This window comes from Gorilla gorilla, chromosome 13 (assembly GCF_029281585.2).
Source record: "Gorilla gorilla gorilla isolate KB3781 chromosome 13, NHGRI_mGorGor1-v2.1_pri, whole genome shotgun sequence".
Lineage (NCBI taxonomy): Eukaryota > Metazoa > Chordata > Mammalia > Primates > Hominidae > Gorilla > Gorilla gorilla.
This window is the reverse complement of record NC_073237.2, coordinates 91,427,647-91,442,723: the sequence shown is the minus strand read 5'-3', so window position 1 is coordinate 91,442,723 and position 15,077 is coordinate 91,427,647. Positions and strand designations below refer to the sequence as shown.

The following is a 15,077-nucleotide window of genomic DNA, read 5'->3' as shown; positions in this document are numbered from 1 at the left end:
CAAGAGAGCAAGACTCTGTCCCCCAAAAAAAAAAAAAAAAAAAGTTTGGGTTACTCAGGAAGGGTATAAAAATGAAGGATTCTAAGGGTTTAGGTTGTACTTAGAAAAGAAACTTCTTGGCCAGGCACAGTGGCTCATGCCTGTAATCCCAGCACCTTGGGAGGCCAAGGAAGGCAGATCACGAGGTTAGGAGATCGAGACCATCCTGGCCAACATGGTGAAACCCCGTCTCTACTAAAAATACAAAAATTAGCTGGGCACGGTGGCTCACACCTGTAATCCCAGCACTTTGGGAGGCCGAGGTGGGCGGATCACGAGGTCAGGAGATCAAGACCATCCTCGCTAACACAGTGAAACCCCGTCTCTACTAAAAATACAAAATAATTAGCCAGATGTGGTGGCGGGCACCTGTAGTCTCAGCTACTCGGGAGGCTGAGGTGGGAGAATGGCATGAACCCGGGAGGCAGAGCTTGCAGTGAGCAGAGATCATGCCACTGCACTCCAGCCTGGGTGACAGAGCAAGACTCTGTCTCAAAACAAACAAACAAACAAAATATACAAAAATTAGCTGAGTGTGGTGTCGTGCACCTGTAATCCCAGCTACCTGAGAGTTTGCCCCAGTTGAGGCAGGAGAATTGCTTGAACCCAGGAGGCGGAGATTGCAGTGAGTCGAGATTGCGCCACTGCACTTCAGCCTGGGCGACAGACCGAGACTTTGTCTAAAAAAAAAAAAGAAAAGAAACTTATTTTGATAGAATATATTTCAGAATATGAGATAATTACGGATTATGTTGACCAGTTCCAGCCGTACCTATGGAGATGCTGACTCAGTAGCAGGTTTGGGCTGGCTCCGGGATCTGCAGTTTTAATCCGCCTCCTACATGATTCTGATGACCAGGTCTCCCTGAGCACCTTCAACTCAAGCCTGCAGAGCTAGACTTCCAGCAAGAACCCAGCTTGATCCTATTATTAAAACCCACATGTACATGGGCCACTACCAACTGTCTCCATTAGCTGCATTTTTTAAATGCTAGTGGCCTCTGCTTCCTTTTCCTTCTGGTTATCCTTCGATGTTCGAAGGCAGGACTGGGTTATCCTTCATACACCTCGCAAATATTAGCTTTCTCTCTACAGTGTCATACTTTCAATGTGTCTGTTTGCATCTGAGCCAGTTCAGAATTCTTATTCTTTTTACAGGAAAAATGTCTCAAATGCCCTTTATCCCTAATGAGAAAGCCATTCTCATATGCCTTCCTCTGTGCTCACTGAAAAAATGTACGTCTAATCCGAGATTGTGAAAGCTGTGGGCAATCGACTCTCCCTGCCGACTTCCCAACGTCCTTCCCCGTCGTGAGTAAGATTTGGGTGCATCAGCTGCATCACATTGATCTGTGCTTGTTTCTTGTGGCTTCCTACTCATTCCCATGGATATAGGCATTCCTCAGCCCACTGCATGTCCTCTCTGGATAGACAGACACCATTGGTTATCTAGATACTTAATGCTGTTTTTAGAAGTATCCATGTAAATGAAGAGCTTCTGGACCTGAAAGTTCAGTCAGAAACCAAGGTGCTAAAGTCAGTCTAGCTGTTCCACACCCTCCACTAGACTACCTCTTCCCTGCACAGAGGGGAAAACATGGCTTTTTACCCAGGGAGCTGTCTTTCCAGGCAAGGCTGCTGACCCACCTGACCATGTTTATCTAAACATGCTGCTCAAGTCTTGTCACTCCTTGCACAAGCATCAGTGGCTACTCAATCTGTAGGAACTCTCTATCATCACATTCAAGTCCCTGTGTAATCTGGCTGGGTCCTGCCCCACTAACCATTCCCCCTCACAGATCCTGCCCTCTATGTAAAACAAGCAAGAATTAAACATGTCCCCAACAAGAAAAACAGAAAGGGAAAAGATTACAACCCCAAATCACAATCAAAATGCGTTCACCCAGTATATTTTATCAGTATTTAAAATGAATTCATCCCTCTATTATTCAGGAGCAGAACAACCTTGGTTAGATTGTTGCAGGGGCTGGGAGGGACCTGAGAATGAGAAGGAGGCTGAATGGGAAGGATTCTTGCCCCCACCCTTCCAGCTGAGGATGCCACCTTGATTTCACTGGGGCTGGGATGCTACCCGCTGAACCTTCATCATGGTTGTGACACTAGTTAATCAGCTTCCCAGCACTGAGATTTGACTCTGCCTGATGCTGTTCAAACAGGCACACTGAGTTTTCCAGCAGCACACCTTGGTTATGTCACACTCCCTGCCCATAAGGGCCTTCTCCACAATCTCCACCTGCCCACGCTCTACCTGCCTGTCCTTCAAGATTGGCTTCAAATGGTACCTAAACTGTCTCTGCTTCCACAAATCGAAATGGCCTTTCTTCTGAACACTAAGCTTTCCACTACTTATTGCTTTCTGCCTTACGTTAGTTATTTATGTATCTATTTTTCCTACTGAATTATTAAGCATCTTGAAGGCAAAGCCTGTATTTCTCTCATCTTTGAATCATCCACAGTCTCTCATCAAGAACCTATGTGTGGGCTCTACTCATGGGAAGAAGGATAGGAAAGGACTGGACTCAGAGGTCTGATTTCAGATCCTGGAAGAAGCTTCCTCTTGCAAATATCATCCATCTGGTCTGGATGCTTGACAGTTCTACCATAGAAGCCTAAGCTCTAAGCTCTGACACTTACAAAGGAAATCTTCAAGAGAGAGGAAACATTTTTAATTCTTGTTATTCACTGGAAGTCTAGTCTTAGACTACTGTGAATGAGATTCAAACTCGTTCTGGAAATCAGGTTTTGAAAGACAGAAATGAAGGAAGCACACAGCTTTCATTTGGGGGCACCAGAGGAAAATGTTTCTCATTTCATTGTGATGCCTTGTGCTGTAAAGAGGTCAATATATTTGGACAGTGTCAAATCAGACGCCCCAATGTTACACAACACGCAGCACAGACCTTCAGCTATTACCACTTTCTGGGGGAATGGACCCTTCCCACATTTATTTCTCTCTCATGCCATGAAGACATGATTTTTAATTCTTGTGCACTCACTAGATACTAACATCATTTGGGACCAAAACATGTACCCAAAGCATATTCATCCATAGGGGAATAAAATGCAGTGAGGTTGCGCTGAGTAATTTTTATTGGCCATTCTGAAAGGATTCACTAGAATGCGGAACTAGTGAGAGACGTACTGTGAATAAGGTAAATAGGAATGGCTAAATTGTGTCCCACCAAATTCATATATTCAATTCCTAAACCCCAGTACAACTCACAATGCAACTGTATTGGAGTTACGGCCTTTAGGGAGGAAATTAAGGTAAAATTAGGTCATATTGGTGGGCCCTAACCCAATATAACTGGTGTCCTTATAAAAAGAGCAGGTAAGGACAGACATGTGCACGCATACAGAGCAAAGACTACATGAGGACATGATGAGAAGGTGGCCATCTGCAAGCCGAGGAGAGAGGCCTCACCAGAAACCAACCCTGTTGGCACCTTGGTCTTGGACCTCCAGCCTCCAGAACTGTGAGGAAAAAAATCTCTGTTGTTTAAGCCACCCAGTCTGTGGTACTTAGTTATGGCAACCCCAGCAAACTCATTTGAGCACAAAGCCTTAGATGCCAAAAATAAAGGAAATTAAGCTAAAAATGAAAAGATTTTAATAAACCCTCTCCCTGTCTTGTGATTCTGCTGAGCAGTAGAGCAATTTGAAGAGCCTATGGAGGGGGCCAGGTGCTTGGATGAACGGAAGTGACTGTGATGACTCAGGCATTTTGGGTGCTGCCTCAAGTGAGGCCACAGAACCTATTCCACATGTCTTTAAGGATCCTTGACAAGATGTTTAGTCACTTAGAAAATACAAGTTTAACTACTGGACAAAAATGACAGCAAAATTATTAGCAGCCCAAATAGTATACCACATTATGGCAACTGCTATTATAGATATAAAAGAAGCAAACATATCATGGTTCATATAATTTGAAAAATATACTTTCTCTGAAATTTGCAAAATAATCAGTTTCAGTTTTCTTGACTGACCATTAAATGCAGAATTCTTCTGGACACCACTGAGATTGAGTATCCTAATAGGCCTTAAAATTATATTGATAATACTGCATAACATGTGCTATAAGAAGTCTACTAGTCATTCCCCTATAAAACCAGCTGGATTTCTCTGTGCTAAAAGCACATCGTGACTACAGTGACATAAAGCCTCCTGCATACTGTCTTATCAAGTATTCTCAATTCTGTGATTGCAGCATTTTCCCTACAAGACTTCAGTTTTCTATCATGTGCTCATGCAGCTTCTGGCAACTTGCAGGTGTTTGCTCGGAAAGAAGCAGCATTTTCCCAAGATGACAAAATAACCTGTTGTTCTAAATTCTGGGATTCAGGAGCAAGTCTGGGAACCCAAGTTGCTTTCTGCCTATTTCTGGGACACATTATTGTCGGCTCATTTCCCATCTTCTCTCTCCTCCTCACTGCCGCTGCTGTGATGATTTTGCCAGGAACTGGCGGCTGAGCACTTCCTCCAAAGAGGAGACTGAGGTACAGAAGACACGTGAGGTTCACCTGAGGCGGTGTGCTTGTGGTTCACACCTCAGGAAACTGGTCCACCAGGAGTTGAAACCCACAGCTAATGCAAGGCTGCTAGTTCATGCCCTCTGAATGTCTACTGTGAACCCAGCACTCCCGCCCCGTACCTGTGGATTCTCATCATCCATGCTGTCACAGCAAATTGAAGGGTGTCTATGGATTAACCAGCTCTATCTTTACCCCGCATTTGACAAAAATACAGACGATTTTACTCATATCTATTCTGTGGGTGACTTTAAGGCATTATGCACTCAGATTTTAATAAAACTAATAGCTTTAGAACAGCTCTATTCAACAGGAATATACGCAAGCCACATGTGTCTTTTAAAATTTGCTAGTTGCTACATTTAAAAAGAAGTAACAGGTAGGATTAATTTTAATATATTTTATTGGGTATATACATTGAGTTGCAATGTATCCAAAATATTATCATTTCAACATGTAACCAATATTTTTAAAAACATTAATGAAATATTTACCTCCATTTTTGTACTAAGTCTCCTAAATCTGATGTGTTCTCACAGTCCATCTCAATTTGGGTGTTAAATTTTCATCAGAAATGTTTGGTCTCTATTTATATTTCATAACAGTCCGAGTTGAAAAAGCAGACTCATTCACATACCCAAGGTATTTCAAACAATAACTAAATTATGAGATTTTAAATTTAAATTTAATTACGACTAAATTAAAAAATCAGCTCCGGCTGGGCGCGCTGGCTCAGGCCTATAATCCTAGCACTTTGAGAGGCCGAGGCAGACAGATCACGAAGTCAGGAGATCGAGACCATCCTAACACGGTGAAACCCCGTCTCTATTAAAAAATACAAAAAATTAGCTAGGCGTGGTGGCGGGCGCCTGTAGTCCCAGCTACTTGGGAGCCTGAGGCAGGAGAATGGTGTGAACCTGGGAGGTGGAGCTTGCAGTGAGCCAAGATCATGCCACTGCACTCCATCCTGGGCAACAGAGCAAGACTCCGTCTCAAAAAAAAAAAAAAAAATTAGCTCCTCAGGTGCTTTCGATATATTTCAAGTGCTTACCAACCACATGTAGCTAGTGCATTGGACGGTGAGCTCCTGAGCATCTACTGTTAATATATGCAAGGCCCAAAAGAGATAAGCACCACAACAGGTACTACAGGATGAGGCTTATAGACATAACCCTTGTTTCCGGGGGAGGGGGTAAGGGAGGGGACGGCATGGGACAGATACAGAGAGAAACATGTAAGGCAGGTTGTGATGTATGCTAAAGAGAGGGAGAGGAAAGCATGCCAAGGAGCGAAGGGCATGCACAAAGGCAGGCTGATGGAAAAGCTTGCAAATACCTGTGCACTGACAGTCGTGAGCAGGTGAATCTCCAGAATGCCAGGAAATAAAGTTGAAAAGGGTGGCTTTGACCAGTCTGCTAGTAGCCTCAAATAGCAGGCCAAGGAGTTTGTTCTAAATCCATTGTCCATGGGGGAAAAGTCTCCGGTGAGAAGAGTGGGTCTGAGCTGGGTTGTGGGAAGATTTACTTGGCATTGATGTGAACAATGAATCAAAAAGGAGAGAGCTAAAAGACCAGTTTGCTATTGCACCAGTCCAAGCGAAATATAATTTATAAATGGCAGAAGTGCTAGGAAAGAAAATTAGACATTTGATAAGTGTGTACAGAAGGGCCTCAGGACTTGGCAATTTAGGGAGGAAATCAAAGAAAGGGAGGAGTCAGAGTTCTGTAGAAACTGGCTGGCTCGCTCCTGTAATCCCAGCACTTCGGGAGGCCGAGGCAGGTGGATCATGAGGTCAGGAGTTCGAGACCAGCCTGGCCAATATGGTGAAACCCCGTCTCTTCCAAAAATAGAAAAATTAGCAGGCATGCGTGCCTGCCTGTAGTCCTGGCTGCTAGGGAGGCTGAGGCAGAAGAATCACTTGAACCCGGGAGGTGGAGGTTGCAGTGAGCCAAAATCGTGCCACTGCACTCCAGCCTGGGTGACAAAGTGAGACTCTGTCTCAAAAAAACAAAACAAAACAAAAGCGCAGTTCTGTAGCAACTAAAATAAGGAGTGTAGAAGAAAGGCTGGATGCAGAAATTTATTTCTAGTGTATTTGCATATAAATGTTTTAAAAGAAGACCAGAATATATGGCTATGGGGCCAAGGGAAACCTTTGTTTGGACATGAAAAAAAATCCAAAATCTATTTATAGAGCTGTCAAATTAGCAGAATGTGCAACTTTCTGAGAATAATTGTACAATATACTATTCTAATAGTGTGGGGTAGGCCCCGAGTAAGTTTGATTATGGTATTATTCATCAGGAAGCAGTGCAGCTTTTTAAAAGTATTGCCCTTTCACTGCAGCCCGGGAGGTGTAGGCTGCGGTGAGCCATGATCATACCACCGCACTCCAGCCTGGGTGACACAATGAGACCCTGTCTCAAAAAAAAAAAAAAATTATTGCTCTTGAATTATATTAAGGGATGTGGGAAACTACTCAGTGTATATCCTTAAATGAATAACTTAGTTTGGAAGATAAGACTCCAATTTTATTTCAAAAGAATGTGCGCCTACACGCTGTTCAGCACAGAAACTGTGTGGGCAGACACACAGCGGGCTGCTCTCAGGTGCGGGTGATCTCTGGAGGTATAACTGAGGGCAGCGAGGAGTTTCACGTTTTCTATTTTGCTATTGTTTGAATTTGCTACGGAGGGCATGTTATTTTTACTTTTAAAGAGGGAGAGAAAGGAAAACGTAAAATATGTATTTATATACCCAGAACAATGAGTGAAAGGATGTACATAAAAAATTGTCTCTGGGTCATTTTTATTTTCTTAGACTTTTTTATATCCCAGAGTAAATGTGTACTTCTTCTATAACCAAAAAAAAAGTCATAAAAGGAAATAATCTATAGTACTGATGGCACAATCAATTTTAAATCTCTTTGTAAGGCCAAAGGTTATAGAGTTGGGTTATTCTTTAAAGAGGTTAGGATCCAATTTCTTTTGCTTCTTCAGGGCTCATGCTCACTTTTACTGAAGCTATTTCCACTTTTTAAAAATGATTTCCATTCAACGTAGCCAAAAAGGAAAATCGAGGCCAACCACAAGGCAAGTCTTCCTGAGAGAAGACAAAAAGCCTCTGTAACCTGTGGAATGAAAACTCCACCAGTAGAACATGACTCTTTTGTCATGAATGACTTCAATTGCTGGTAGACAGAAATTTTTACGAGAACAAAGAGCATCAGAGCAATTTCAGGGCCCTGGTTGTCATTCCAGGGCAAGCATCCTAGTAACTTTATATTATAATGATGGGGACAAAGAACAAGGTGTCCTATTCACCACAAGCCTCCTGCAACCGGAGGGTCCCAGGTCCTTGTAGAGCCTTTCAATGAAGTGGAAACGGCAAGGAACTCTCAAGGAGTGGGAAAGGGGCTGAGAGTAGATAAATCAGCAGCAGCCGCAGAAATCACGGCCGAAATGGGTAGAAGAGATGCAAAGACACCATCCGATCACCCACCAATCATGCGCTAAATCAGGGTCTTTTCTGTCTGACCCTGTTGTTTTTACTGAACAGTGAAGCACCCAAGGAAATACCAGTTGGGTCTTAAACACAATTTATAGCCAGTTGGCCTCATTGCACCTGGCTGTTTTGACAGCAGGTTTCTTCAGTTTATAGCAGAGATTCTTGTCTACACTATAAGCTGTCACTAATGCAACTAGACCTTTGGAAAAAATGTATAGCTCAGAGGCAAATCTCTCCCTGCCACAGACCCCTCCCTCTTTTAATGAAAACCAAAAGCCTCCTGCTGGCAGCTAAAGCCTCCTCCTCTGCAGGGGAAATTACAGAGCCCCCGGCAGTGAGAGCCAGCCCCAGCACCACAGCCTAAGTGGAGTGCGCCTGCTTCTGGGCACTGGATTAAGGTCTCTTTCTTTTCCCCTCCCTAGGGGCTAATGGCTGCAAACAGCAGCCTTCTTGTTCCAGGCCAGGAAATTTGGGAGCCAGTTACTGGAGCTCCCAGCTTCCAGGCCACACTAAGAATGTCTGGGAGCCTTGTAACAGCCTGGCTTAGGATCACAAGGCAGTTTTTCAGCAAATGTCCCCCACCACCTGCACTCCCATCTGAAACATGAAGGAAAAGGGTTGGTTATTCACACCTAGACAAACCTTAACTTGTTTTTCCTGGATGTTTGTCCTCAGTGAGTAGTCTGGTTTGGAAGTCACCGTCTTAGAGCTCACGGGCCCTCATTGTCACACACGTGAGTGAAAGGCGCTGCCCCCAACCACGCACTGCCTTGTCCCACCCCTGGTCTGTTTTGTTTGTAAAACTCGGGATTTTTTTTTCTTTTTTCCTCCCAGAAGGACTGGACCAAAGAAATAATTTGTAACAGGTGACACACATTCCTGAACTGAAGGCAAACTGTCCTTTTTTAGGAATGAGCTTATGGTGGCTGATGGTGGCTGATGGCCGACATTTCCCCTGTGGTGAAAATGGACAAAGATGTGAGGAGGGGGATGAAAAGGTAATGGAGAACAACCCCTCCTGTCCCTTCATTTCATGGTTCACAGACATTCACTGACATTGAGACCCTCCTAAGGGGAAGCTCATGTAACCAGCCATGAAACTAGAAACCAGCAGGCTACAGGGCCTGCCTCACCACACGGGACCGCCCCCAGATGCCAAGGCCCATGACCCTGGGTCAGGCCCAGCCTGCAGCCGCTCTGGGGGCTGCCCCAGACTGAGAGAGCTCCCAGCCTGCAGAGTCCTCTGACCGCGCATCTGGGATCCCACCCTCAGACTTCCCAGGGCCTAGGCTTGCCATGGCCAGCATTTGATTTGGCAAAGGGGCCTGGGCTGTCCAATGGTCTCTGGGAGGCACAGGGCCAGAGGAGAGTGGACGGGGAGAGGAGCTCCAGGCCAGGTGATTTCCACAGAGCTAGGGCTGGCCAGGCAAAGGTTTCTCCCTTAGAGTTGCCCATAGACTGAAAGGGAGGGAGAGAACAACAATCTCCAGCTGGGATGAGCCCAGGTCCCTAAGACAGAGAAACGAATGGAAATGGGTCAGCCAGGTGAGAAGGCCGGCCTGAGACAGGAGCCCAATGCAGAACCAGGAGACGAGGGAGCCACAGGCATGTCAGGGAAACAAGGGACAGGGACCATGGGGCAGGACAGACGACGGCGGCAGCAAACCAACTCCTGTGTCGGGCCGCATCCAAAGAGCAGAGCTGGAGGCTGACTGCTCCCCACCAACCTGCTCCCCTGCCACCTGCCCCCCCACCACCTGCCCCATGGGGCATGGAACTGTTGGCTGGTGGTTCCACCCAAAATCTACCCCACGTCTTGCAGGGCCTCATTTAGCAGGGAGTTCAGGAGCTACCATCACTTCCACGTATACCACGGTCACTTGAAAGTGGCCAGAGGCACACCCCACAATGAGCGGGGGAAATGAGGAAGAGAGACTAGTGTTCTGACTTACAGATACTTGCACTCAGTAAGATAATTACTTTCCTACACATATATTAAGAAATCACTGTCATGATTGATGTGCTAAGCAGCAAGCTTTACTACTCTCCATGGATTCTACCAAAGTGGTTATCTTGAGTTACCTTTGGTATTCCGGAACTCTCAAGCCAGTCTTGGTAGATGTTTTCAACAGACAGCTCAAGCCTTTAGAAATAAAACAACAAAAAGTAAAGGATTAAAAAGTTACAGAGCGCTTATTACACAGACTGGTTCTCTCTAACTGGGTACATCACAGCATCGATCTTCCAGAAGTGCCCGTGCTTTACAGAAAGGGCAGCGCTCCCCTGGGTTGAAGTGTGGAAGGGAGCCCAGTCACATGAGACCGCTCCTCTTCACCCACAGCAACATGCATGATGAAATCTAAGGACCCAGGCACAGCATCACAGGTGCTTTCAGTGCTTTGAAAGGAACTATTTGGTTGGGAAAGCCAGTTTCGGGAGGATAAGGCATATTCATCGCACACATCAGGCATGGCTGCTTCCTGGAGAGTAGCGAAACAAAGTGAAATCTGAACATCATGGCATTGAGTGCGTCAACACGAAATCTGCACTTTATAGGAAAGATGGACTACAACAAGCAAAAATAATACAAATCACTATCAGACCACAGAGAGGCTCAGGTGCAATGAATGAGGACCACTTCCACTGTCTCCTTTCAACCGGGCCCCGTTCTGCTTTATTTGAGGTGTTATCATTGCTTGATATGTCCAATCTAAAGTCAGCTGAAATTATTTTGCTTTCATGCCCCGCTGACTTGAGTACTCCTTAAAATCACTAAGTCTTCAGTATATTTAGGATCACCAGATCTCCGGCTGTGTCCTTTTGTCTTCCTTGGCTAATGCAGCTTAAAGCACACCCATCCCCTCAACCTCTTCCAGGTAACTCTTGCTCATACCCAGGATCTCTGCTTACAGAGAGGCCTTTCTTGACCTCCTCCCAGACTGAAGCAAGGCCTCCCCAGTGCCATAACATCTGTCACACGCCCTGTTCTCTGCCTCACAGCCTCCACCCGACTTTGTGACTATTTGTTCGACTACTCGACTTAGTTACTGTCTCCTCGTTGGATTGAAACCATCTGAGATCTGATCCCTGGTATGAAAGAGGATCCTCATTTTTTTTTTCAATGAATGAACGCACATTTAATTGTACACTCATTAAAATCATTCCTTTTAAAGATAATATTCACCTTTCCACCAAGATACCTCCAAGTTGTTAAGCTCTGCCTCTTTTAAATCTTAATGTATTATACACTACATCATGTGTAAAAGTATGTAACTATATACCTGCTCTCTCCCTCCCTTTTGGAATTCTAGAAGTTATGAAAAGATACAGTGTTACACACACTGTTAAGGAACTGGAAGGCCAAGTGCACCCCTCCCCGACCCTGTGGGTGGTGTTGCAGACGGGGAAGTAGTGAGGTAGGGAGGGAAGGAGGGGTTGGCTTTGGGAGGGCTGGAGGAAAAGGGGACTGACTGGTTTTCTCTTCCTTTCCTTTCCCCTATTGGTCGCTCACTAGTGCCCCTCGTCCTCCCTAGCCAAGGGCAAAAGGAAAGGCTGCTTAAAAAGGCAATTGCTATTTCAAAACAGAAAAAGTTCATGGAGGGAAAGAGGGCTTATGCAGAAAAAGGGCTTTGAGTTCATATGAAAGATGATGGCCTTCTGTGTGATTAGCAGGCAAGAGAAGGGGAGGGGACTACCTCTCTAGGTCCTCCAGGGTCCCAGACTCAGTGGAATTACCGGGCAGACCTCACAGAAAGGCCTGTGCCACCATCGCTGGGCCTTCCACTGCTTCTTAGTGGTCATTTTCATAGCATCAGCTTCAGCGCAAATGGTTAAGTCCCCCTGTAAGCTATGAGAGTGTGGGAGTGTGCGCATGCATGGATGTGTGCACGTGTGTCCGTGTGTGTGTGGTGGAGGCAGGGGAGACTTGAAGAGAGGAGGAAGCTCTCAGAGCACCTTCTATAAGGTCATTGTTCTTTTTTAAGCTTTATTTACCTGGGAGAAAGGCTGGAGATTCCCTTAATGGGCAGTAGCAATTTGCCAGAGCAGTGGGGCTAACTGACCAGCTAGAGAGAAACACCAATGAAGAAGGTCCGAGAAGAAAACAGGCCTGTGCCTCTAAATCAGGGCAGGTGACATAGAGTACTGCAGAAGCCTCCACAAGCTCTGAAAGCCCAGGGCTGCTCAGGGTTGCAGGCAGGAACCTGACCCCTCCACCAAATGAACTGTCCTCTCCAGTGGCGTGTCCAGCAGCAGATAAGGTGGGGACAGTGTGTTCATACCCACCAAGAATAGGCCTTCCACTGGGCAGCCTTGCTTTCAGTGTACATTATAAAATCTGTCTTACCTCCATCTTCACACATTTCATGAGAAAATAAAGCAACTTCAAGCTTACTTGTGCACAGGTAAGAAAGTGTCCTTCACTGGCTGGCTTCCTTTCCAGCCAGAGAGGCACGTTTCTGTGCCCAGAACCCTGAGCCCAAAGCTCCTTTCACCCATCCTTCAAGCGATCCTCAGGAAAGCCAGAGCAAGAAGCTGACTTCTGGGCCAGGCACAGTGGCTCACGCCTGTAATCCCAGTGCTTTGGGAGGCTGAGGCAGGAGGATCACTTGAGGCCAGGAGTTCAAGACCAGCCTGGGCAACATGGCAAAACCCTGTCTCTACTAAAAATAAAAAAATTAGCTGGGCATGGTGGCATGTGCATATAGTCCCAGCTATTTGGGAGGCTGAGGTGGGAGAATGGCTTGAGCCTGGGAGGAAGAGGTTGCAGTGAGCCGGGATCACACCACTACACTCCAGCCTGGGGACAAAGTGAGACCCTGTCTCAAACCCCCAGAAAGAAAAAAAAAAGGCTGTCTTCTGAACTGAAAACAAGTCTCCACCTTTCCCATAAGATATTTAAGAGGAAGATGCAGAATTTGGAAAGGACTTAGAGAAAGTAATAGCGACGATCAAAAGGGGAAAAGCCCACAAGGGAGGTAAAGGGAACTGAGGTTAAATATCCCAGAGAAGAGAAGTCCGAGGAGCGACTTAATTGCTGTTTTTGAGTGATTTTTACAAAAGACAGTGAACAGCTGTTGTGCATCAGCATGGGGGAGTGAATATGAAGACACGGACATAAATTTCCTTTGGGGAATTTTCACTTACAGATGCTTCTCTAGGGGTGGCATGGAGTGGGGGCTGGGGAGTTGAGCCCTGGAATGTTATTAAGTGAGGTCCAAAGTCTTCACCGGAGAAGACTGAAAAACAGGCAACATTCTCTATGTGGCGAACATTCGCTGGATGGCTGCTGGGCAAAGGTTCTGTGGAAGGCTGGGGTGGGAAAACCCAGGGAGTGACTGTCGATTAGGGATGTGTAATATACACCAGGCAGAATGCTACCAGCGCCTGTAGAGATGATGGTCCTCTAGGTGTTGAAGAACCACTGCTGTAGGTGGGATAGGTAAAACAGGAAAAGAGGAGGTGCATCAGGAGAGGCTTCCTAAGAAAGCCATGCATGACTGGGTCCTGGTGGGGCAAAGCCAATAGAAATGGAAGAAAAGCACATCGGGGCAAAGACAGCAGGAGCAGGAATGCCAGTGCAGTAGTGTGCAGACTCCGTTCAGCTCAGTGGGGCTGGCCTCCAGAATGAGCTGAGAAAGAAAACAGGGGGTCCTGTGGGGACTCTGCAGTCCCTGCTACCGGGCCCTGCCTTTGTCAAGGAGGCTCTGGAGCACAGCTGCAGAGGGACACGGCAGAGAACTGAGTCAAGGAAGAAAAAGCGGAGAAGAGGCTGGAGGCAGGGAGACCACACCAGAACTTGCAGAATGTTTCTGCAGGAGGCAACGAGAGTGGCCCACATGGATGTGGCGTGCAGGGGACGGATCTGCAGGGCACCACTGAAGCAGTCCAGCTGCAGGGTTGGGAGACACTGTGCAGATAGTGGGCCCCAGGAATCTCTGCAGGATGACTTTCCGTAGGAAGTATGTGGCTGCATACAATTTGCCTGTGCCACAGTCTTCGGCCAACTCAGAGGGTTAGTTCATTGGCAAATTCTGCTTTAACAGTTAGTACTTGCACACACAGATACTATTCTACAGTGGCACTAAAAGTGAAACAAATAAAAAGTCCTCTATCCACTGCCAAGAAAAGGCATAAAAGTAGAAGCTACTGCTTATTGAACACCTACTGTGTACCAGACACAATAGACAGAGTATCATCTATACTTGACAATAACTGTGCAAGACCAATATTATTATTACTTATTATTATTATTAGAGACAGGGTCCCACTTTGTCACTCAGCCTGGAGTGCAGTGGTTCAATCTCAGCTCACTGCAACAACCTCCTCCTCCTCCAGGGATGAAACGATCCTCCCATCTCAGCCTTCCGAGTAACCGGGACTACAGGCATGTGCCACCATGCCCGACTAATTTTTGAAATCTTTTATAGAGACAGGGTCTCACTATATTGCCCAAACTGGTCTTAAACTCCTGGTCTCAAATGATCCCAGCCTCCCAAAGTGCTGGGATTACAGGCATGAGCCACCACACCCAGCCAAATGACCAATATTATTGTCTTAATCTTAGAGACAAACAAATACAGGTTCCAAGAAATTGAGAAATGTATCCAAGGCCACACAGATGGTACTTGAAGAGCTGGGATTTGAACCTTTGGTGCCTGGCTATGAAACCCCAGCTTTTCTTTCTGTGCTAAACTCAGGCTTCATGACACACGGGTTTCTACTATGGAACTGACAAGCTGGCAGAAGGGGTGGGCCTGTGCCTGCTCCAAACCATGCCGACTTCCCCCTCTCACTAATCTCTCCTGCTGAAGACAGCCTGGCTCCTGCTGAAGACAGCCTGGCTCCTGCGTGGTTGCCCTGTTTGTCAACCCTTCGGTTACATTTCTGAAGAGATCAGGAGACCCTTGGGAGGGGCAAAAGTGTGAGAGCAGGAGAGCTCGTCAATGAGCTGCATCCAGAGGCAAAAGGCCCTCTCCG

General features: G+C 46.1%; 1 protein-coding gene across 12 annotated transcripts in view; it reads right to left on the bottom strand.

The window, feature by feature from the left end:
- The window catches only part of AOPEP (aminopeptidase O (putative)), a 362,088-nt gene that overhangs the window by 97,363 nt on the left and 249,648 nt on the right, over positions 1-15,077 (bottom strand). For 9 of the 12 annotated variants that reach the window (XR_008668203.2, XM_055349953.2, XM_055349961.2 and 6 more), the window contains one exon: positions 10,182-10,242. Coding sequence is in view for 11 of the 12 variants with exons in the window: in XM_055349953.2 (XP_055205928.2) it covers positions 10,182-10,242 (61 nt within the window). In the remaining variant the exon portion in view is untranslated. Of the gene's footprint in view, positions 1-628; positions 7,010-7,383; positions 9,055-10,181; positions 10,243-15,077 lie in introns of those variants that run through there. The other 3 variants (XM_063696579.1, XM_063696580.1, XM_055349958.2) reach the window with 3 other exon arrangements.